Source organism: Lipotes vexillifer, unplaced genomic scaffold (assembly GCF_000442215.2).
Source record: "Lipotes vexillifer unplaced genomic scaffold, Lipotes_vexillifer_v1.1 scaffold442, whole genome shotgun sequence".
Lineage (NCBI taxonomy): Eukaryota > Metazoa > Chordata > Mammalia > Artiodactyla > Lipotidae > Lipotes > Lipotes vexillifer.
The window spans coordinates 671,425-695,173 of NW_006790311.1; the positions used below are offsets into that span (position 1 = coordinate 671,425).

General features: G+C 51.8%; 1 protein-coding gene across 3 annotated transcripts in view; it reads left to right on the forward strand.

The window, feature by feature from the left end:
- Positions 1–23,749, forward strand: part of PKNOX2 (PBX/knotted 1 homeobox 2) — a 262,937-nt gene that overhangs the window by 153,438 nt on the left and 85,750 nt on the right. For all 3 annotated transcript variants that reach the window (XM_007463596.1, XM_007463594.1, XM_007463597.1), the window contains one exon: positions 10,743–10,851. Coding sequence is in view for 1 of the 3 variants with exons in the window: in XM_007463594.1 (XP_007463656.1) it covers positions 10,743–10,851 (109 nt within the window). In the remaining 2 variants the exon portion in view is untranslated. Of the gene's footprint in view, positions 1–10,742; positions 10,852–23,749 lie in introns of those variants that run through there.

The following is a 23,749-nucleotide window of genomic DNA, read 5'->3' on the forward strand; positions in this document are numbered from 1 at the left end:
ATCCCCATTACTGATGTTTGGGGTGCCCCCTAAAACTTTGTGGCCAAGGCAAGTGCCACTGGTCCCAGCCCCAGGAGATGCCAGAGGCAGGTATGGCTCTAGGACAGGGAGCAGAACACGTTAAACGACACAGGAAATAACGAGGTAAGGTCTTCAAATCCCTCTCCTATCCCCACAGAAGGAATTTCTCGCTGTCTGTTTTCTCCTACACAGACTGGCCTGCCACCATTTTACCTGTTCTCCCAACCAACACCTTCTTTCTTCTACCTTCTGCTCTGAGTTTTATGCTCCTCCATGCTCGTAAGACTCTGGCCTAGATTCGCCAGGAAGTTAGTGGGGGAACCTTCAAGTCCTCATACTCTGCTCCCTTTCATTTACCTTTTCTCCTTTGCCCTTATTATCTGACCCTGTATATTTTCCTTACTATCTTGCTATTGTGTGTCCGCTGCTCCCGTCTCCACCCAGACCAGAATGTACACCCATTGAATGCTGAGATTTTTATCTTTTTTGTTAACAGTTGTGAACAGTTCCTGACACATAGCAGACACTCAATAAACATTTGTTGAATGAGTGGAATACAACTGAGTTCCCTTTTCTTTCATCTTTCTCCTCCCAGAGTAGGCCTGGCCTCCTCTTTAATAGCCAGAAGACATTCAATCTTTTTCCTAAATGAAAGAACATCTGCCCTTGGCCTCCACCCTAAGCCATGCAAAAAGGCAGCAGAAGCTTTGAAATCACAGTTGTTATTATTACACTTAACAAGTCCAAATGAGGGAATAGAAACAAATATTTTCCAGAGCAAACTTAAGCGTTTCCAAGGTATGTTGTACATTTTTTCCCTTTTAATAGGGAGTAATGTCCAAGGGACGATTTGAATTTCATGTAATCTGAATGAATACCGATTCTTTTTGTGACCTCGGCCAAGACACTTTAAGTCTCAGTGTTGATTATTCCATCTGTAAAACGTGTATGTTGACTCCAGTACTACCGACTTTACGAAGTTACTGTCAAGCTCAAGCAAAATGTTAACCGCTGTGGCTGGACATGCTTTGGGATGTATAACCATTGTGCGTACGTATAGGTGTGCAAAGTCTAATTAGCACCTGGCCAAGGCAGAGCAAGGGGTCTCCTAATGAGAACACAGCAGAGGTGACCATCTAGTCCTAACCTTCCTACTTTACAGATGGAGGAACTGAGGCCCAGGCGGTGATGTGCCCAGGGTCACACCCTGAGCTCATACAGGAGGGTTATGGACAGAAGCCAGGTGTCCTGGCTCCCAGTGCGGTTCCTGGCCTCTCTGGGTTTCTCAGTTGCCGATCCCACAAGAACAGGGATCCTGGGCGCTGCTCTCAGCTCTCAGCCATGGGTCAAAATCACCATGGCTGGAGGGGAATTCCTGACTTTCCGGTAACCTTTCGAATCCCAGCCCTTCACAGGCAGCCTAGCGAGGAAGATATTTTAAATAAAATCCCTTTCCCATCCTTGCCATGTCTGAGATTCATTTCTGAGAGACATCTGAATGAGAATTTTACAGACGTTTCATTTCCTGGCCTGGTTCTGTTTCCTTTGCTGTCTTCCATGTGCTGGTTATGACTGAAACCTCGGTGAGGCAGGCGGTGTGAATCCGGAGTGGGGACTTGTGCCTGGGGTGCAGGTCATCCGGTTGGCAGCCTCTCCAGACGCAGTGTGATCATTGCGGGAGGGAACAGGGCCCTGAGAAGGGCAGGGAGGCACGGAGAGATTAATCTCTTCAATGTCATGCTTCCTGTGCGGTTCCTTAATGACTGAAATTTACACGTGTGGGGGAACATCGCAATTTCCCTGGAAGACATGAGGGGAAGTCACAGCCATCAGGCTGTTTTGCAAGTGGGCGTGTACACAGGGCTCTGAACTGACCACACTAGCAATCTTTTGGTGTTTTATGAGGTGTGTGGCCATGGTCGTGACCGAGACCTGGAATTTATGCCTTTGCTCGTCTGTAAGTGTCTCTGGGGTTGTGTGTGTGTGTGTGTGTGTGTGTGTGTGTGTGTGTGTGTGTGTGTGTGTTTTCATCACTTCTGTCTTTGTGACCATGTGTAGACCAATGTATGTTTCTTTAAAAAAAATTGTTTCTCATTTCCTGCATAAATTACTCTATGTAAAAGGCCATCCGGAGCTCAGTTCCTAGCATCCTTTTTCAATAAAGCAATATTATCACAGCCTAGTCCCAAAACTGGTCCCAGGAGAGACTTTTCCTAGATTCTTTGTCAAACGAAATGTCACCGACTCACCAAATGATGAGAAGAATTCTTCTTGTTTATTTCCCAAGTGAGGCAGAGCAGACGCAGCTCAGCCTCTTCGTATCCCCTCCCTGGCTGGGAAGCAGGTGGGCAGGTGGGCAGGGGAGCGGAGGAGGCCACCCTTGAACTCTGCCCTTTCACTTCACGCCTTAACCAGCTTTGTGACTTTGGGCAAGTCTCTTTTCTAACCTCAGTTCCCCGTTTTAAAAGTAGGACTAGGGACTTCCCTGGTGGTCCAGTGGTTGCGACTTCATGCTTCCATGGCAGCAGGCTTGGGTTCAATCCCTGGTCAGGGAACTAAGATCCCGAATGCTGCACGGTGTGGCCAAAAAGTATTTATAAGGCTGTGGCAAGGATAAATAAAAAACCAGGCAATATAATTCTTTGTAAGGGACATTAGCATGTTGTGTGCCATACATTCCACATCTCCTCTGCTGAACGGATACATTTATTTACTCCTTTCTTCAACCAATATTTATTGAACACCTAATATGTACAAAATGCACATTAAGCTCTAAACACAGTCAGTTTAGGTTGATCTGATCTAGTGGGGAAGGCAAAGAGATAATCACAGTTTCACAGGATAAGTGCTAAGAGAATTGTGCATAGGATGCTCTAAGCTGCTAGAAACATCCTGTGGCAGCCGAGTGGAGGATGGGGTAGGCCTCAGGGAGACTGATTAGGAGGCTGTTGCTGAGCTGAGGTGTGGCAGAGGAGACAGAAAGGAGGAAAATGTAGCTCACTCTGCCTGGGGGCAAAAAAGAATGATTAGCTTGTATCATGATGCACTGACCTTCTGCTTCTGGATTGGGAAGGCTGTCCTAGAACCCAGGGTCTTGCAGCAGCCCAGTCGGGTGAGGGAGCAGGGGCTTCGAAGCTGGAGGGTCTGACCGCTGGGGGAGGAATGGAGGGGCGCAGCCAGAGAAGGACTGAGCCCAGCTGAGGGGAGGGAGGGGTGGGCAGGCAGAGCTTTGCAGAGATGTACAAAGGGCTTCTGACGGGGCTGGTGGCTTCCCCAAGGAAGTTAATCCAGCTGGAAAAGTTAAGCAACTTTAAATTTGGGGCTGGTCTTAGTTGAATTTCAAGGGACACTTGCTTTCCATGATGGATTCCCTATGACCAGGCTTTAACTTGTGTCCTGTCAAATTCTGCCCGGGTCTCCTCACTGCTCTTGGCCTTCCTGCTCATCTGCTCATTTCTCTCATTTAATAAACGCACATGGAGCCTGATGCTCGGCCAGAGCTGGAAGCATAAAGGTGAGGATCTCCTTGCTCAGGAAGCTCAGAGCTGAATGGGAGGGACACCTATAGGGATGCATAATAATAGTTTAGTAAGATACAGCCTGAAGTTCATGGCTGGGAACTTTGGACTTTATCTTATAAGACAGGCGCTCCCCAACCTCTTTGTCACCAGGGACTGGTTTCGTGCAAGACAATTTTTCCATGGGCTGGGGTGCAGGGGGGATGGTTCAGGCAGTAATGGGAGCACGGGGAGTGATAGGGAGCGATGGGGAGCGAGGGGAGCGACGGGGAGCAACGGGGAGTGAGGGGGAGCGACAGGGAGCCATGGGGAGCCATGGGGAGCGACGGGGAGTGAGGGGGAGCAACGGGGAGCGATGGGGAGCGACAGGGAGCCATGGGGAGCCATGGGGAGCGACGGGGAGTGAGGGGGAGCAACGGGGAGCAATGGGGAGCGACAGGGAGCAAGGGGGAGCGACGGGGAGCCATGGGGAGCTATGGGGAGCGACGGGGAGTGACGGGGAGCCATGGGGAGCGAGGGGAGCGACGGGGAGCCATGGGGAGCCATGGGAAGTGGCAGATGAAGCTTTGCTTGCTTGCCCGCCGCTCACCTCCTGCTGTGTGGCCTGGTTCCTAACAGGCTGCGGACTGGTATCCGTCCGAGGCCCTGGGGGTTGGCCCTTATCTATTATAAGAGATACATTCCCAGTTATCAGGGGAGCAGAAAGGAGGGAATGACTTGCCTTGTGTGGGGTAGCGCAGTATTGAGAGAAAACTTTACAGAGCTGAATCTTGAAGGATGAGTATGACTTTGCCAAACAAGATCTAAACAAACTATTCTTACTGTCATTGTCTTAACAGATAGTCACCATTTATTACAGGCTTTGTCTGTGTCAGTGCTGAGTCCTTTATTATCTGCTGAGCACATCGCATGTCTCATGTAACACCACTAAATCCCTATAAACACCCTGTGAGTTGGGTGGTCATACAGCTAGGAAGAGGGGATCTAAGATTTGAATCCAGGGTTGTCTGACTTCAAAGTTTTTCCCCCTGTACTATGTCTCGCACATTCACTTATTAATATTAGTGTAAGAGGCGTATGAAATAACCCATGGTTTGGTCAGATCTTTCAATTCAGAGACACACTGAAGTATAGAGGATGGTAATGCCTTTGACAATGAGTAATAATGACTAAATAGGCAAAGTCTAGCTGAACTGGTCAAGCATTGATCCGGTTTAGTATTTTCCAGCAGTGGTTGCCCTTCATGTGACAAGACAGATTCTGTCGATGATCTACATGGGCACACTACTAACCTCAGTGTATATGGAGGCATAGGAGAAACTGAAGACACCCGTCTTGTCCTCAAACACTTATGATGCCATTGAGGAGATTTAGACTAACACGGAAGGCAGAAGTTCACAAAGCTGAGTAAGATTCAGGGCCAGTCATAGGATGGGGGAGAAAGGGTTTGACTTCATTCCACTGCAGGAGTTCAGAGAAAGGTAGGACTTGAGGGTCGGCTAGGACCTGGGTAGCAGAGAGGAAGCGGGGGCCCAAGGCCCACCAGCGGGTCATGATGGCCTGAGCAAGGCGGGCAGAGGACCCAGACATGGCGTGGGCTGGGTTGTGAGACAGGGCAGCCTAGCACAGCTGGAGAAAAGGCTCAGGTTTGAAAGACGGGGGGATTAAGTAAGAGAGATAGGTTGAGGCTGATTACAAAGGACAAAAAAGGAGGCTAAGAAATTTGGATTTTCTCTCTGTAGGCCTTGGCAAGTCATTACAGACTTTTGAGCAGGGGAGAAACAGTATAAACAAGGCTGTAAACTATTTTAGCCTCCGAGGAGGCCCTCTCTTCCTAGAGGATTGGAATCTGGTCTCTTTGAGATGGGTCTCATTGCTCTGGTGAAATCTGAGGCTTTTGCTGGGACAGTTGAGTTCAATTCGCTGATCAAGAACAGTCAGAGAACAGGGTCACATTGTCAGGTCCGGCCTCTTGCTTTACAGACAGCAATGACGAAGATTGATGATGATGGCAATGGACCAGAATTCAGAGGTGAAGGGTTTTGTGCAACATCACGGAGCAAACCTGTGGCAGAGCTGGAACCAGCCACCCCAGCAGGGAGGTGGGAAGAGACTCTATCCTTGGGGAAATGCCTGGGGGTCCTGGGAGGCAAACCACACATCCATCGCTGCACTTATGCGAGAATAGGGCCTGGGAGGGTCTCCAGAGTGAGAATGAACTCTTCCAAGGCTCTATGGCCAATGAGGACAAAGACTTTGGTGTTTTTTGCTCCTGGGATGGATACCAGGGTGGGAAAACTCCCCCAAAGTGGACAGGGGGAAGACCTTTGGTTTGGGCCTCCGGCCAGAGATTCCAGAGGCTCATTCCTCAGTGCTGTCCTATTCATCTGCAAAGTGTAAGTCAGGTTGGCTAAACAGGCAGAGGTGTTCTCTAGGGAAGCCTGCCCACCCGTCAGAGGTCAGAGGGTGCCCCAGTAAAATGACCCTGATGAGGCAGGGAAGGGCCTGATCAGAGCTAAAGAGCAGAGGTGAGAACACTCCATTTCTTGGGGATCTCGTGGGGACAGAGGGACTTTATCTTCAAGATGAAGGTCCTGCTTCCTCCTTTGTCCCTGAAGCATCTGGGCCATCGGTCACACAGGGCCCATGTCTTCCCATCCATCTCTCTCCCTGTCTCTCTGTCTACCTCCCTGCCTGTCCAGCTGCTTGTTAATTGGGCCCCAGCCCAGCCTCAAGATTAGGGCAGCGGTGTCACAACCTGCCTGCCAGCCTCTGTATGGCCACAAAACAGAGGGGGCTGGGTTTTCTCTGGCAAGATCTAAAAAGGCACACTCAGGACCCTCCTCGGGGCGAGGTGGGCGAGTGTGGGGGAGGGTGGCCGTGACCGTGGGCAGTCTCCTTGTCCCCCAGCCCAGACTGTCTGTCATTCTCCCCAGGGCCTTCTGTCCTGTGAGTTGCCTTCGTTATGCTCAGAGGAATAGCTGGCTGTGACAGAAAGAGATTACAGGCTATATTTCTGCCTTGGAGCTTTCTCCAGGCTGGTGGGAACCAGGCAGTTGTCAGTTCTGGGAAAGGGGAAATGTATGTAGATTGCAGTCCTGAAGCGGTGCCCTGCACAGGGACCATTGCTGGGACCATCCTTCCTCTCTTGACTGCGTATTTATTGGTCTCTGAGTGGGGGTGGGGGGAGAGGTCAGCTTCTCTCCCCTAAACGGGTGTGATTTCCCTCTTAGGGGCTGCACTCCTCAGTGCCGTCTAAGGGTGAGGGCAGGGGGCAGAGGCACAGCTGGAGCAGAAAGACAGAACAGCAGGCACTGCAGCAGGTCATGGGGAGGGAGCTCCGGCCCCCTCAGCTCGAGAAAGGACACAGTTAGAAGGAGGGGCTGCAGGACACAGCAGGTCCCCCGCCCCTGGCACCGTGGGCACTGGCAGAGGAGGGGTGGTAGGGCCAACAGCCAGAAGCAGCGTTGTCACACGTGACAGGGTACAGTTATATCCTTATCATTAGACTGTGAGCACCTCAAAGGCAGGGAGACCTTGTGTGTGTGTGTGTTTTTCATCTTTGCATGCCCAGGCCCCAGCACATGGTAGCTTCTTAATACATGGAGTCTAAATTGAAGCAATTTGCATCTGCCCAGAAGAAGGGAGGAGGGAACAGTAAAAAGCTACCCAAGAACAGAGCTGTCATCTGCCAAAATATGTCTCAGACACCCGGGACACGAGGCTCGGCAGAGGCCCCAGGAGTGGCCCACCCCACAGCTGAGGGCACATCACCTCTGCCTCATCCTTCGGGAAGCCCAGCATTTACTTAGCACTTATACTGCAGCCTCTCCCTTTGGACTGTAAGAAATATAAGAAGAAGTGGGGAGGTTGGAAGAGCGAAATGTCTGGAGTCAGAAGACATGCTGCTCGCTGGCTGTTTTCTTAGGCAAGCCCGGTGCTTGACTTTCCTAAGCCTTGTTATCAACCTCGATAAAATGGGGTCCACTACCTGGCAGGGAAAAAGGCATCTCTCATAAACTGCAGATGCGACGTAAAACGGTGTGACCTTCTGCAAGTACTTTGTTAAAATTCTTTAAAATGAATAGACCTTTGGATTTGGCAACGCCATATCTAGAAACTTATCCTAAAACAATGATCAAGTCTGGAGCAAAGCTCAGCTACAAGAATGGGCATTATTTCTTTATAACAGCAAAAACTGGAAATAATCTAGATAACAAATAATAGACATTTGTGACTGTAGTACATCCGAAAATGGAATGCCACATAGTCACTAGGATTATAGTGTATATTTCCCTTATATGCAAAGGTATTTATGGTATGTTGCTAAATATAAAAGGCTGCTTCCGGAGCAAACAGAATGATACTGTTTTGAAGAAAGAAGAGTTTTACTCTGCATATTATCTGTGGTTATCTTTGTATGGTAGGATCACAACTAACTTGAAAATTTCTGGGAATTCCCTGGCGGTCCAGTGGTTAGGACTCAGTGCTTTCACTGCCGGGGCCCGGGTTCAATCCCTCATCAGGGAACTAAGATCCAGCAAGCCACACCATGTGGCCAAAAAAAAAAAAAAAAAAAAAATTCCTCCCTCTTCTTTATTTTGTGCAATAAGCATATATTATTTTGTAAAGGTAGTAAAAATTAAGTTATTATATTGAAATATCGCCCTCTAAAGATTGTTTTAAGAGTTAAAGAAGAGGGCTTCCCTGGTGGCGCAGTGGTTGAGAGTCCGCCTGCCGATGCAGGGGACACGGGTTCGAGCCCTGGTCTGGGAAGATCCCACATGCCGCGGAGCAACTGGGCCCGTGAGCCACAACTACTGAGCCTGCGCGTCTGGAGCCTGTGCTCCGCAACGAGAGAGGCCCGCGCACCGCGATGAAGAGTGGCCCCTGCCTGCCACAACTAAAGAAAAAGCCCTCGCACAGAAATGAAGACCCGACACAGCAAAAATGAATAAATTAATTAATAAACTCCTACCCCCAACATAAAAAAAAAAAAAGAGTTAAAGAAGATATTACGTATGAAAGTACTTTGTAAACTAAAAAATGATGCAGAGAGAAGACAGGGCCTCTGCCCAAAAGGAGCCTCCAGTTTGGAAAGAGACGAGAGATGTGTAAGATAACCAGAGCATGAGACAGAACGTGGCGAGGGCTTTCACAGGATGACAGACAGCGTGCTACTTGGAAACACAGAGGAGGTAAAAAGACATCTGGCTGTAGAGGCAAAAGCCAGAATGTTCAGGTTGGACACTGAAGAATGGTGAGGGTCTTGCCTGGTAGAAATGTCGAATTGTGGCAGTGAGAGCAGTGGGAGGTTATGGGGCAGGTCTGGGGTTGCGTTTGGATGGAGGGAAGAGAGCCTATGGGTAAAGGGTAGAAGCTGGGCCCTGAAGGCAGTTAGGGCAGTGCCAGGTCAGACCGTAGGTGCCTGTAAGGAGGGAGTCCCTGAGAATTCTGGAGTAGGGTGTGACACAGCCATGCACCCATCCCAGGCACTGTCTAGCACGCAGGAGGCCCTGGATGCAGGGTGAAGCCGGCTGACTGGGAAGCTCAGTCCGGGGGCGGCTAACAAGCTGGAGCGGCTTGGCCGGCGTCGCCAGGGATGAGGACCCTCTCTAGGTGTGTCCCAGGGAGTGGAAAGGCGGAAGACCACCTTCCACCTGGACTGGACTGGAAAGCGTGGGAAGTGGGAAAGTGATGGGGGAGGGAGTGAACTGGGCTCGGGGAGGGAGGAAGCGGACTCGTCCCCCAGGTTTGCTGCCTGGGGCGGGCAGAGTACTGGGAGGCACTCACAGAAGAGTCACAGGCAAGGCCAGCGGAGAAGGAACAGGCTGTTGCAGGAGTACCTTGGTGCTCACAGCATCCTCTCCGGGCAGTGGCCAGGGGGGCCTCAGCCTCCTGCCGCTTTGAATGTGTCTCATATCCATCCGTCATCTCCTCTTGGGAGGAACCTGGGCCCAGGGTGGCGAAGGGCGTTTTGTTTCAACCCAGAGAGATTTTGTTCAGGGAAATTCATGAACTGCCCTGCCTGCTCTTGGAGCCCCTCTCAGCTCATCCCATCTCCGGGCTCCCCCACTTCCTCTGCCCTGCGGCCAGGAATTCATACACCCCTCAGGATCCTGGATGTTGTGTCTCTGCCACCTTCGCCTCCTAGCAGTGCAGGTGTGTGCGCCCGGGAAGCGGGAAAGTCTTGTTCAAGCAAATGTCTGAATTTCCATTTCCCACTGCAGCTCCCAGCCTGGCCACTGTTTAGCTCCTCCTGTTGCCATGTCACTAATTACATTCTTTACTGAGGTGCCAGTTGTTTTTACAGGGAGACTAAGATGGTGTTAACTAGGAAGGAATTGTGAATGTTGAAGAGGCATTTACCTCTGGTTGTAGGGCTGGGGCTCTGGGCCGGAGGTGCTCCCTGCAGCCCTGAAAACGCAACCCAGGTATCAGCAGCCCCCCTCCACCCCCATCCCACAACCCCGTCATCCTGGCCCCAAGCACAGCCTCATTGGAGTCAAATTATCAACTCGATCCAGAAGGAGAAATTGACATGTTTGGGAAGTGTCAGGCCAGGCCTTATACCGGTGCTGACCACCAACCTCACTTCTGGATACCTTGGTCCATTTCAAATATTGAGAAACAAAATTAATCCCCTTTAATCTAAAAGTAAATAGTTAAGTCATGCAGCTGAAGCCCCCTTTAGGCCAAGGCTGTTTTTCATGGCTTTGGGTCCACCACCCTCCTGACTGTTCCTCCCTCCCCGCACCCCATCAGCGTCCAGACTCCCAGCCGAAGCCTCCCCCACCCCTGGGAAAGCATCTGAAACTCATCCACACACCTGAGCATGTGGCAACTGCTGCCCATTCCCTGAGTTCCCTACACTTTAAAGCAAGAAGCCAGCTGTGGCTTCCCGGGACCCAGGATCACTCAGGGACCTGCCCGCCCTTGCGAGAGAGGGAGCTGCCTGTGTGCCTGGTGCCAGGAGAAACAGACGGTGACCACAGGGCACTTCCCGCCGAGACAAGGGTTAGGCTCTAACACAGCTCCGGTGGGTCTGAGCAGACAGTGAGGAGAGGGGCGTGGTAGGAGTTCTGTAGAGCACAAGGAGTATCCTTTACCGCCAGCCTGGGAGAAGCGGGGCACAGAGCGCGTCCCCTCGCTCCCTGCGCCTCGAGCCTCCCCTCCTGAGCGCTGCTCTGCCCTTTCTCCCAGGTGCACTGGCTCCAGCCAACAAGGAAGAATTGCTGGCCCAGCTGGAAGTGAGAAGAGGGGAGTGAGTCTCCTGAGGGCCATCCCAGAGGCCACCGGGATCACCCGAACAGTAAGAAACGTTTCTCCGTCCTTTAACACAAAGTTAAACCCTCCAGGCAGATGATCTTTTCTTCCGAACACCTCGAGAACCAGCCCATAGCATTAGCTGACAGTTAGCGCACACACGACCTCAGAAACCACAGCACTGTATTGTTTCTGCTCGGCTCCTGGAGGATGGGATGAGGGCTATGCCTCGTCCCTGTATACCTCTCTTTTCTTCTATGTATTCCATGAACGATAAACTGTTGTTGCTACAGATGGATGGGCTGCTGCTTGCGCGTACGACGACGACGGTAACACTTGTACAACCCTCTGGAGCAAGTGTTATCACCGGGGGGGGGGGGGGGGGGGTGGCCCTGCCAGTTGGGGGCCCCGGGTGGGTTTGTGAAAAATTCAGTTCCTGGACCTCACACCAGAGATCCTGATTTGTGAGTCCAGGTTTAGACCGAGAATCTGTACCCCAAGTGTTTTTCATGAACACGGAGGAAACTGTATCCCAAGTGTGTGTGATGAACTATGAGAAATAGTTCCTTAGAGTGTATAAAGCATTTTGAATAGAGAATCTCACTTAATCCTCTTATCAGATAGGGTTTTTTAAATCCCCTTAAGTAACTTCATGATCTCACAGACCTAAGTATCAGTATAGGCAGGGATTTAGAAATCCAGTTATCCAAAACAAGCCTTTTTTCTTTCCAGTATACCATGATAAGGGCTGGATCTGTTATGGTGAGATGGGCGCCCCCCCCAACTCCAAAGGACCCTGCCCAGGATTTTATAAGTTTCCCTGATGTCTTAGGGCCACCATGACCTTCTAGCTCCCCGGTCTTCGTTTTGGGGGGGCAGTAATCATTGCCAAATTCCTCACAAAAGCTGGTTTCTCTCGAGAGAAGGAGAGGGAGAGAGGCAGGTAGTTAGAAAAGCCATGGATATCGAAGAGGACCGCCTGTCTGACAGTGGCAGATCTGGCCAGACATGGCCATCTGCTTCCTGTGCCCTCTGGCTGTTTGGGGAGCTCTGTTTTAGGTGTGTTACAGGGTGGGGAGCACGCTGGGGCTCCTAGAGGTGAAAGCCAGAGAAGAGGGCATATCCCAGGGGTCAGGGCTTCCCCCCAGGTGTGGGTTGAGTGATGCCCACTTGGGGGACAGTCTTTTCAACAATCTTCAGAGCCTGTGCACACAGTGACGTGGAAAGGAATTCACTGCAGACAGTGGCTGTGGTGAGGGCTTGGCGGAGATGGGGCAGATGGTAAAAGAGAAAAAGGAGGTTAAGGGTTAGAGATTCCTGGTGAACCAGCGTGGATGGGTGTTGTTGCCCAAGTCCAGTTATTTCTCTGGGTCTGGCGAGAGCTCCCTCCTGCCGAAGTACATATTCCAGAGGCAGTTCAATAGGCAGAGCCCTGTTTCTCTCCAGGCTGATGCTGCGGATGCTGGCGTCTAGATGCCTGGGAGAATGGAGGTCCCCCCGGCCCTCCCCACGTGGAAGAGAATACGTAGAATCTGGGGAAGGATGGACGTGGGTTGACGGACTGCTGAGTCCTGCTGTGGGTTGTGTCTTTCCATAGAATGGAAGACGTCTATGGATGAGATGGAGGCAACCTCAAACATCACCCTGATCTTCCCCCTCACTCCCCAACACACACACACACACACACACACACTGAGCCATCTTGCCAGGGGAGTGCCAGTCTGGTCTGTTCTGGGGCCTCAGTACAGTTGACACTGTTGCTTGGGTGGGTACAATCGACAAGCACAATTTTTGCAGCTAAGCTGGAAGTGTGGCAATCAGGGAGCCGCCAGCTGTCTCACTTAAATTCTTAGCTCTCTCGCTCTCTTTTTTTAAAATCATTTTGCTTACATAATCCACCCCCTTTTTATTTTCTAATTCTCTCCTTGCAAAGCTGGCACCAGAGGGGAAAGGCTGGGGTGGAGTGGGTAGCAATTACACATCAGTTTGGGGAGCATTTACATTTTGCAATTACAATTTAAAAATAAGCCTCGTTAATGATCTCCACGTGTCAACGACAACCCCTAACTGACATACATACTCTCCTGGGCCTGCCTGCCTCCCCCATGAAGTCAGAGGCTCAATGGGGGTGGAGGTGCCTAGGGAGATGTGGGGGGAGTAGGGACAGCATCTGAGGGGGGGGCGAGAGCGATGAGGGTGCCCTTGGGGTTGGCGGAGGGCAGGGACAGAGCTGAGCACCAGAGACCAAGGATCCAGGCTTGCGGCTTCTCTCCTCCCCACTGTGCTCGTGGTCCGTCCCAGCCCACCTCCCTCCACGCCCGACACAGCAGGCTCCGTGTCCTCGGAGGCAACGTCAGGGCTCAGAGCTGGGAGAAGTCGAGCCCCAATCCTGTTCGCCTCCGAGGTGGGCATTTTCAGGGTCCTATTGGGCCAGTAAACCCTAGTTCCCCAGAGCCAGCAGATGTCCTCGGATATTCTTGGATTGGGTAGAGGGCCTGAGTCCATACGCAGGATTCTGGAAGGAAAAAGGATTAGCTGTATCCCAGTTTGGGAAAGACACTTCTCTCATCGATTGGTTACCATATGTTTATCGACGCCCTCTGATTCCTTGAGCAGGGACTTTGGAACAGACCAGCCCAGACTCAGATTCTAGCTCTGCCATTTGCTGGCTGTGGGATTTGGGGCAAGTTACATGACTTAAGTTTTCTAACCGTCACTGTCTTGATGTTACTGGGATAATCACGTTTACCTCACAGGGCTTGTGTGAGGGTGAAAGGCTGTAACTGCCGGATGGCACCTCACGTGAGTCTGGTGAGTCTGGCACCTGGTGGACGCTCAGAAAACCTCAGCTCCGCTCCCAGCCCCTCCCCAGTGTGCTCCCTCCTGCCCACAGTGAAGCTCCTTCTTTCCAGCTTCCGTGGACACTAAGGAAGGATGATCCAGTCCAAGCCATCTGCTCCCTGAGCAGCTCCTGAAGTGGACCCCAGCCCTACACACCCCTGCCACCTCTCGGTGGGCTTCTCTGCGGGGCCCTGGCATCAGGCCTCCACTCCAGCCTTCTCACAGGCTCCCTTCCTGCCTCTGTCTCGTAGCAAGCCCAGCTCTCCCTCTTCTGGGCGCTAATTCAATGGAACGACCTTCCATCAGGCCCCCCCCCCCACATATGTTTATCTGTGAGTGAGGGAGGTGGACCAGAGCTCTGTGAGGTGCCTTTTAGCCTCGGCATCTGTAATTTTCAGATTTTCCTTCCCCACTTGGCTTTCCCCCCACCAAAGCTTTACTTGTGTGTGAAGCTTTCCTCTCCTGGGCAGCTTCATCCAGGCCAGTCTTTGGACTGATGACTTGCAGTCAAGAACATGCATTCGTGACTTGAAACATTACAGAAAACAGCTCTTCCCTAGGACAGAAAGAGATCTGCATCTTGCAATAATCTGAGCGACGGAGACGATCCAGAAGTGGGCTGCTTGGTGTAGGGCAGAGGACACAGAGAGGGGCTGCAGACAGGGGTTCCTTGAGGACAGGGACTGCATCTTATTGGTTTGGGTGTTTAGCTGAACACATTTAAATATTATGTTTTCAATACTGTTCTAAAAACTTGCTTTGTTAACCTAGGCTATATAATGGAGAGTTTTCCAGGTCAAAATACATAGATCTACTCCATTATTTTTGACTGCTGCATAGTATTCTAAAAAGCCTCCCTTCTTTCCCACACGTCTACCCACTAGGTTCACCATCCAAAGTTAACCCCTGACGAACAGTTTCTGATTTAGCTGATTTTGTGGCCGCTTATTATGTCATATAATATGCGTCAGTCCTTTTTTTTTTTTAAGATATTTTATTTTATTTACTAATTTTTTTTGCTGCTCCACACGGCACATGAGATCTTAGTTCCCCGTCCAGGGATAGAACCCTCGCCCTCTGCAGGGGAAGCACAGAGTCTTAACCACTGGACTGCCAGGGAAGTCCCTCAGTCCCTCTTTTTTAATGTACGTGTTTATTTATGAACTCCCCCCTGTGGAAGCTGGGGAGATGAGCACACATTCTTCTCCTTCCAATTTGTATCAGTTTGATCACACTATATTTGATATTATTTATTTTTAGTCTATAGTGTTATACATAATACAATGCATACATATTACATAGTGTTATACTATTTAGTATAATCGTCTGTGTGCTACCTTTACGTTGAGATTTAGAAGATTCATATTCTGTTAAATAACTGTGTTTACCTCCGCATTCTGACTCTAGGTTGATTATAAGGTGGAAATGTTATTCAGCCACCGAACTACATCGTGTGATTTGACCACAGAAAAGGGAATGGGATCCTGTCACCACCACTTGACCGCTGCCTGGAATCTCCCGGGCCCCCAGGTTGACAGCCGCCCCTCACTCCCTCCCATTGGGCTGCTGCTCTATCTTGTTTTCTGTTGCCTTCTTCCTCCGACTTCTTTGTTTTGCTGCGATACCACCTCTAGTTATTTTTATATCGATGGGAGGGAAGTAAACTCTGAGTCTTCACGTGTCCAAAACGGACTTCATCTTGTCTTCGAGCTTGACTGATAGAACACAGACCAGGTCCCAAGTTCAACACCTTTTTCTCATAGATCTTGACGGTGCTACTCCACCACCTTCTTATTTCCAGTCTTGCAGTGAGAATCTACTTTTAGCTTTCTTTTCTTTTTAAGGTTCTGAAATTTCACCACTACGTGCTGAGGCTCGAGATTTTGTTTGATCCTTTTTTTATTTCTCTTCCTTAGCCCTTGGGTTCCCTTTAAATGTGAAGTCACCTATCTTGCTTCATTTCATATCTTTATTTATTCCACTCAGTTGTCTCTGTTTTCTTCTTCTGGAACGTCCACTGCCCAGCACAGAGCCTGGCACATAGTAGGTGCTCAGTAAATGACTATTGGGTTCTGGTTAGGACGCCGGCTCAACTTGCTGCGTGGACTTGGATGGGATCTCTCCTCTGTACGGGGCAGCAGTCAGACCCACGACTGCTCTGCCAGCCCTCCGGCAATCTGCTCTGGAGAGTCTGCTCTGGAGCCTTGGGTCCAGCACTGCTCCTGGGCTTGGGGAAGAAGATAAGAATGAGGAGTGAGGGGAAAGCTGAGCTCGAGCTGTAGGGCAGCCGAAGCGGCCAGCCTCCCGAGAGAGTTCCCTGAAACCTCAAATTTCTTCGGCATCCCCTGAATGTCCCCCTTGGGGACCTCTCTCCTTGACCTTCCAGATCATTCTTACATGGGCCTTCTCCCCTCTTCATCTCCCTCTGCCCATCTCCTCTACTCTCCACAGTCTCAGCTCACATGCACACACAGCTCCTGTTCCATGAAATGATCCCTCACCATGGCAAGGGCCTCATTAGGTGGGATCCTTTTTTTCACTTTTATGAATTCCAGAACAAAGAGACAGCAGACTTCTCTTCCCAACGCTGCAGAGCAGATGCTCTGACCCGAGACAGCCAGGTCCTAAAAAAGATCAGAGAGGCCTGCTGTTAGCAGGGATCTACCTCAGCCTGGGACCACCTGTGCCCTTGGGGAGGCATCTTGGACGAGAATTCCCATTTATTCTTCCTCCCCTCCCCAGAGATGGGCTCTGGGAGCAGATGCCTCATGTGCAGCTCCCCTGCCTACCCAGATCAATCTGCTCTGGACAGAATCTCTACATCTGGGAGCTGAGATGCTGCCCTCCCTCTCCCTGAACCGGCCAGATGCTGGAAGACCCAGATCGACAAGCGCTCAGATCCCAGAAGGTCATTCTCTGTTCTAAGTCAGAGCACCCTCACTGGTCCCCCAGGGCCAGAGTCCACTGTGTGAAATTGTCTCCTCCCCACTGCACCCCCCCCTCCTGTCCTTGTCCTGCCGTGAGAGTTGGGGTCGGTCTGGCTTAGTGGCACAAGTGGAGGCACGATCTTGAACTTCAAGTCCACAAAGATTCTGTACTGAAGGCAGGACTCTTTCTTTCCGCTGAGACCACAATGATAGGGAATGGGTTATCATTGCAAAGGGCAGAATTAAGGTTTGATGCGCGTTATAATTTTCAGACAAGCTGCTAGTACTCAGAGATTCTGCCGCTAATCTGAAACACTTCTCCTTGGTTGAGTGCAGTGGAAAGGGCCAGCCTATGACTAAGTTTTCCCTGTTAGAAACCCGAGAACTATAGACCCTTTTCCAAGGCTGGAGGTTGAAGGGGATAGAGCTTGGCAGGGGACAGCCAGGAGCCAGTGGGAGGTAGAACACAGCTCTGGTGCTCTGCACTTCTGTTTAATTGCTTCCTGCTTCAGAGGGTGTGGGTAAAAACCCCACTGCTGGCCTGCGAAGATGTCTTTACTTGTCGCTCTTTCAGAATGCTGCCTGGAACCTCTGGGCTGAGAGAGGAAGGAAGCGACTCTGAAAAGAAGGTTTGCAGGAAAGGGCTTCTGCAGGGGGATAAAGTCAGGACCCAGGTAGATATGACAGGGACTGGTTGCTCCCTAAGGATGGGGTGCCCGCAACCTGAAAAAAAGCCGGTATGGCCCAATTGGACAGGCTTTCCAAAGATAGAGCCAGGTGCCCCTTAACCTGTGAGTCACGGCGTATTTCTCTCCAGAACGGGGACTTCTTTTCAGCTGTGGGTGGTCCCCGGAAAACCATGGGTGGGGTGGGGAGAAAAGGCCAAGCAGAGATAGTCATAGGGAGCCAGCTGACTGCACGCCCCCTTCCACCCCGCCCCGCCCCACCTGGGCCGCAGCTCGGGGAAGGAGACACTGCCTGAATCCCAGCCAGTGTGAGTCAGAGCCCTGGCCCCGAGCTGCCTTCGGCGTGTGGTGTCAGGGCACAGGCAGCCCCGCCTCCACCCAGCTCCAGCTCCAGCGTTCTGCTCCCACAGCTGAGACACTTGATCAAATTCCCCATTACACACGCCTTTTACATGCAGTCTTCAACCATGTGTTCCATCATTTCACGTTCGTTCTCGAATTTTGTTCTTTCCCTTCATAATTGAACCCACAGTCCAGTGAGTCCACGATGGAAGCTCAGACCTGCCTCTCTCAGGGATGATGGAAGCATCTCTGTCTTGGTTGCATCGAGTTTATGAGGCCCTGACTTCTTATCGCTGCTATCAGCACTTTGTTTTCCATCTTCCACTCATTTTTATGCAATAATAAGAGCAAATGCAATACAGTATTTAAATAAATTTGCACACACCCTGCTGTCCAAAGAAGACAGGGCTGAAGGAAATGAACGGTTGCTGTTAGGAGGCCCCACCATCTGCAGGCACAAAGTGCGTGCTCGTTGGTGAGGTACAAAAGCCCAAATTGGGCAAACGGGGGGCGTTTAGGTGTGTCGATACAATGCGACTCTTGGAAATTCGAGGCATGTAGAAGTGAAGGGCAGGGACTTCCCTGGTGGCGCAGTGCTTGGGACTCCACGCTCCCAGTGCGATCCCTGGTCGAAGGGCTGGATCCCACATGCATGCTGCAACTGGGAGTTCGAATGCCATAGCTGAGGAGCCCGCGGGCCACAACTGGGGGGCCAGCGAGGCGCAACCGGGACCCGGCGCAACCAAATAAATAAATATTAAAAAAAAAAAAGAAGTGAAGGGCAGCCCATGTTGGGTGTCCTGACTGCAGATGGTAGTATTTCCACAGTCAGCCTTGTCTTTCTCCTGCTCCATTTCCAGGGCTCTGCCACTCCGCTGGTGTTCCCCACCTCCGCCCCAAGACCTCTAGGTTAACCGTTTAGACTCTGAAATCAGGCCCTGTGTCACATTTGGAAACTCTCAATTTCTCCAAGCCTCAGTGTTCGCATCCTTGAAAGGAGACAACAATCACACCTACACCATATGGTTGTTGGGAAAAATAAACAAGGTTATCTGTGAAAGAAGCTTAGCATAATGCCTGGTGCATGGTGAGGGCTCAGTAAATGGCAGTCGTTAATAATTCTGGGTATCATCTCGCCCTGAGCAAAACTGGCTCCAGGGAAACAAACTCATTCTCACTGAGGTGTAAATGATTGCTGGGGCTTAAAGATTTATCCGTCCCAGATTTGTTTGTTTGATATTTTAACAGTAAACCAAAGAAATTTCACTGTAATTGTATATATATCCAGGCTCTGTAAGGAGGTAGACCTTGTGAGATCATATTGCACAGACTTTCTTCCCCCAGAGTGAAATGCAAGGCAAAGCCATGATCTTGTCTGCTGGGGGGGGGCAGAGCGTTCAACGGGCAAGATGGGACGTGGCTGGGAATTAGTTTTTCCATAACGTAGAAACACGCGTCCTGCTAAGTCATGCTACGTGCCCTCCTTCTGCCCAGCGGCAGGGCTCCCGGTGAGAGCATGGCCCAGGAGTGGAAAGTAAAGATGTCTTCGTGGAGTAGGCTTCTGAGCAAAGTTTTGCTGAAGGACAGGGTGCAGTAGTGTAATATACAGGGCCTTGCCGGCAGAGAAGCCCAGTAAGAGGCGTGGAGGAAACGTTTCTCAGGAGGCAGACAGCGCTTGCCTGCTCAGCTGGGGCTTGGGTGGCGATGCCCAGGAACGGACTCGCTGCCCTGCATCGCCACCTCTCAGTGGCAGCCTCCATCCTCCCCTTCTCCCCCTCCCCACTGGGGCTGCCTTTCCGAGGGATCAAGAACACGGAGCCAGTGTACCTGCTCTCGTTCCAAACAGCAGTGAGGACCAAGGGTTGAAGGAGCCCAGCTGGCGTCCTTTCGTCCCACAAGCTGACCTCATTACTGTGGACTCTACCTGGTCCCCCTACCTTTTTTGTTTTGCGGTACGCGGGCCTCTCACTGCTGTGGCCTCTCCCGTTGCGGAGCACAGGCTCCGGACGCGCAGGCTCAGCGGCCATGGCTCACGGGCCCAGCCGCTCCGCGGCACGTGGGATCTTCCCGGACCGGGGCACAAACCCGCGTCCCCTGCATCGGCAGGCGGGCTCTCAACCACTGCGCCACCAGGGAAGTTCCCCACCCCCTACCTTTTTCTCACGAGCTCACCTGGGTCCCCACAGAGGCCCAGGGGGAGGACAGCTGTTGGCTGAGTCAGGAAGCATCAGGGATGAGTGGCTTTTCAGTGATAAACTGAGCCCAAAGGGCCACTTGCTTCCACAGCCCTGATTCTTGATCTTTGTTGTTGTTTTTTTTCTGGAGGCAATTTTAAAAAATGGGACCAGATATCATCCAGCCGGAGGACGTGGTGCAGTCCTTCTCAGAGAGAAAAAGGGCCTGGCTGACCCTTTTAGCATCCTCTGCTTCCAGGAGAATCTGAGAGCATTGCGGGTGACACACCCGATAGGCACCAGGGTCCCTTACGTCTGTGGACTCCCTCCGACCCAGACCCCTCCCTCCCCTTCTTGGTCCCTCACTTCTCCTGCTCTCCTTCCTCTTCCTGGTGCCCAGGGAGTGGCAGCCTCCAAGGCAACTGCCTCCGAGAAGAGAAAGACTGATGGGAGAGAGCAGGCAGGTGGGGCAGCAGAAGCAGAAGCTCTCCTTCCAGCTGGGGTCCCCAGCGTCTGAGCTGTTTGTCTGTCTCTGTTGTATTGCGAGCCTCAGGGACCCAGCCCAAGTTGTTTTCTCAGCTCGGTTGCCGTCAGCTCTCGACAAATAATAATAAACCTGGGAATCAGGTTTGTCGAGGGGGATTTCAGTCCCTGGGTTCATTTTTAGATTTGTTTCTCTACACATGTGTGCAGACAAGGAGCACGTGACGGGGCGCCAGAGGAGAAGCCCGGGACTCCCAGCTGCCCTGGCAATCCACCTGCACCGCTCCCACGGCAGAGCTGCAGGGCCCTCCTCTGCCCCGGACCACTAGGGCTGCCTGGATGTTTGAAAGAGAAGAAAAATATTTGAATGAAAGGCCTCAAGCTCTCTCCTTTCTCTGTTCCTCCCCACCTCTCCCACTCATGCTGTTTGGATAGAGATGAAGGGGGCTGGAGATGAAAAAGAGAGGGCAGAATCCTATCTCCAGGTTCGAGAGCTGCCTGAGGGATGGGCGGGAAGCTGGTCATGGGTGTGGGGAGAGGCTTCAGTGACTGGAACCAGCGATGGCCTCGTGACCCCCATTCTTGTGATGCAGTGACAGGGGAGGGGGTTCTTGGAAAGGGAGGACCCAACGGTGGGTGAGTGTGAAATTTAGGACCAGACTGATGGTGCCTCTGGGGCAGAGCAGCACCTGCCTTAAGGCAGATTGGAGGTGACCATTAGAGGTCATTGCTGTCATCCCCCTGCCTCCCAGCAGGAGAGGCTGCAAACCACTTCTCTGTGAGAAGAATGCAGGGCTGTGCTTACCCTTATAGCTAGCATGCTTTTTTTCCTCCCTTTCTGTTTTTTTTTGTTTTATTTTGTTTAAAGGAACCAAAGGGGGAAAAATTGCCAAGTTGTAAAGTGCTTAAAGAGGAGATGAGAATCTTCACCAGAATGCTAAAAGCTGGAGGGGGAGAGTAATGTGAAAACTCTTGCCTGCTATTTATGGGATTGATTCTCAGATCAAGAAGAAGCAAGCAGTCAGATGAAAGGAATTATTGTCAAGCTCCTCGGTAGGAAGATCTAATGGACAATTGCCGCTATCAGGGGGAATTAAATTGCTGTTTCAGTTTGTAAAATATATCAGCGGCTTTTTGAAGCCAGAAAAGGTGTGACAGCCAAGGCAGGGAGGAAAGCGGGGGACTCTGTCACTTTCTGGTCCTCGTGTGAGAAGCGAGAGCAGGCAGGAGAGATGCCAGGGCCAGAGCGAGGGCTGCACTCCTAACTCTGACCCTGGTCCATTATTTTTTTGAAGCCAAAATGAAAACGAGCTGCACCGAGGGAGTAAAGGAGAGAAAGCTACAGCCCTGACTCTGGACCCTGATGTGCCGGGGGCCCCCATAAATCAGAGGCAGTGGGCCAGGACGGGCCTCCTCCCTGGGAAACCGTCAGGGGTGTGGAGGCTGACTGACATGGGTCTGAGATTCCCAACAGCACCACCCCACGCAGGGAATGTCACCATGAAGCTCCCCCCACTACACTGTGGACACACTGGGATCCAAGGTGGAGTATAATCCCCTTCCTTCCAGAACTGGGTCTCCCAGTGAGCTCATCCCCAGGTCCGTGAGTGCATAAATGACCCCGTTGACCCGCCCCCACGGGGGATATATTGTTATTCCAGATAAAGAGCAAACAGCAATATGGCCTTGGGCATGGGGAAGTGGGGGGCGGGGGCCTTGGACAGGCCGAGGAGGGGGCCTCGCTGCTGGGACGGTTCACAGTTGGCTCCTACCCCTTCCAAAGACCACATGGTGGCTCAGGGCTGAAGGAGGAGAGAGAGGTGGGGAGAGAGGGCGATTTCCCATCTCGCGAGGAGGCGGAAGCCGGCAGAGCTGGTCAAACTCATGCTGGCCCCTGCTGGTTCCTCTGTTTCCTAGAGACCAGGACCATCGCAAGAGGGCGTGACCTGGACCACCTCCCAAGTGGGCTTCCCAGAAAAGTAGTGAAGCACAATCAGAGCAGAGGGCTGTGGGTGGCCAAGGGGCCTGAGCTGCCTACTGTCTTGGTTGTCATCTCTGCTGCTTCTCAAGTCAGCAGAGAATTATTTCCCGCTGAGAGTTGCAAGCAGGAACCGGAGGGGCACCAGGGAAGTGGCCCTTCTGACTGGGACGTTCTGCCAGGACTTGGGCTCTGTGCCTGGTGCAGTGGCCCCCGGAACCCGGGTAATGGGGGAGGTGTGACCTCTTAGCCAGCCAGCCTGCAGCACAGCGAGTGAGCCGGGGATCTGATCCTGAGTGCAAATCCTGCTCAGCTCTTCCCCACCATCCTTCCTTCAGTGTAGACACAGTTACCCTCCCGGCTCCCATGCCCCTACTGTGAGCCTGGTCTTTTCAGACTAGAGGATTCTCTTTGCCCCCAACACCCCGAGGTCAGAAAGATGGGGCGGGGTAGCAGCATCCGCTAGGCCACGGCATTCCCGTCACCTCAGGCCCTGAGCTTCCACCCAGCTCCCAGAACACTTGGGGTGAAAAGGCCCAGGTCCAGCGCTTGCTGTGCTGTGAGGGCGTGGCCCCTGGGGGGCTGGCCCTTTCCCATTCCACAGGACCCTTCACTTCTCCCTCACTTTGAAACACTTCCACCAGACCTCCTCACATTTTGAAGCTTCCCACCCACAGGTGTACCCTCTCTCTCACCTCCGTCCTCCCCTCCATCCCCACACTGGCCTCGCCCTTGTCACTGCGATGGCACCAAGGCTCGGAGACCATCGAGTTCCTTTAGCCACTCAGCTCTCAGCTGCGGTTTCTAACCCTTACTGGGTTTTGGGAAGAGACCTGGGGGGTGTGTGTGTGTGCGCGCGCGCGCACGCCTGCGTTTCCTTAGATAAATCCACAGAGTCACATGAAATCAGTGACAGGTTGACACCGTTATTTCAAGATTCATCGCTCTGAGTTGCCAGCAGAGGAGCCGTAGCCAACTCCTTCCCACCACCAACACTTTTTTTTTTCCAGGCATAATTTATAGCAGTGGGGTGAATTTGTTTCCAAAAGATGAATATCACACTATCAGCAACAGCTGCCTCTCGTTCTTATTTGTTTTTAAATTTGACTCAAAGTCCAATCCTCTGTACACATCCGAAGCTGTAAATCCTAAAGCGACTGATTACATGATTTAGTAAACAGGTTATATTATATAATGCAATTAAAGCGGGGCTCCGCGGCGCCACCTACAGGCAGCTTCTGGGAAGGGAGCTGGGCCAGAGACTCATTTTGGACCAGGCCCTCCGCGGAAGGAAAATAAACGGCATTGCGCCAGGCTTGAGGCGGCTGCTCCGGGGGGGAGAAGCTGAAGCCAGCCAGGTTACTAATGCAGCCTTTTGGTCCCTCCTGCTGAGTTCACGGTGTTATTTCAGCCTCCTGCAAATCTGTCTAGACGTCAGAACCCAGGCCTGGGCAGCTGCTCAGAGGGGCGGACCTGGGGGTGGGGGGGGTGGGGGGGCGGTAGCCACCTGGGG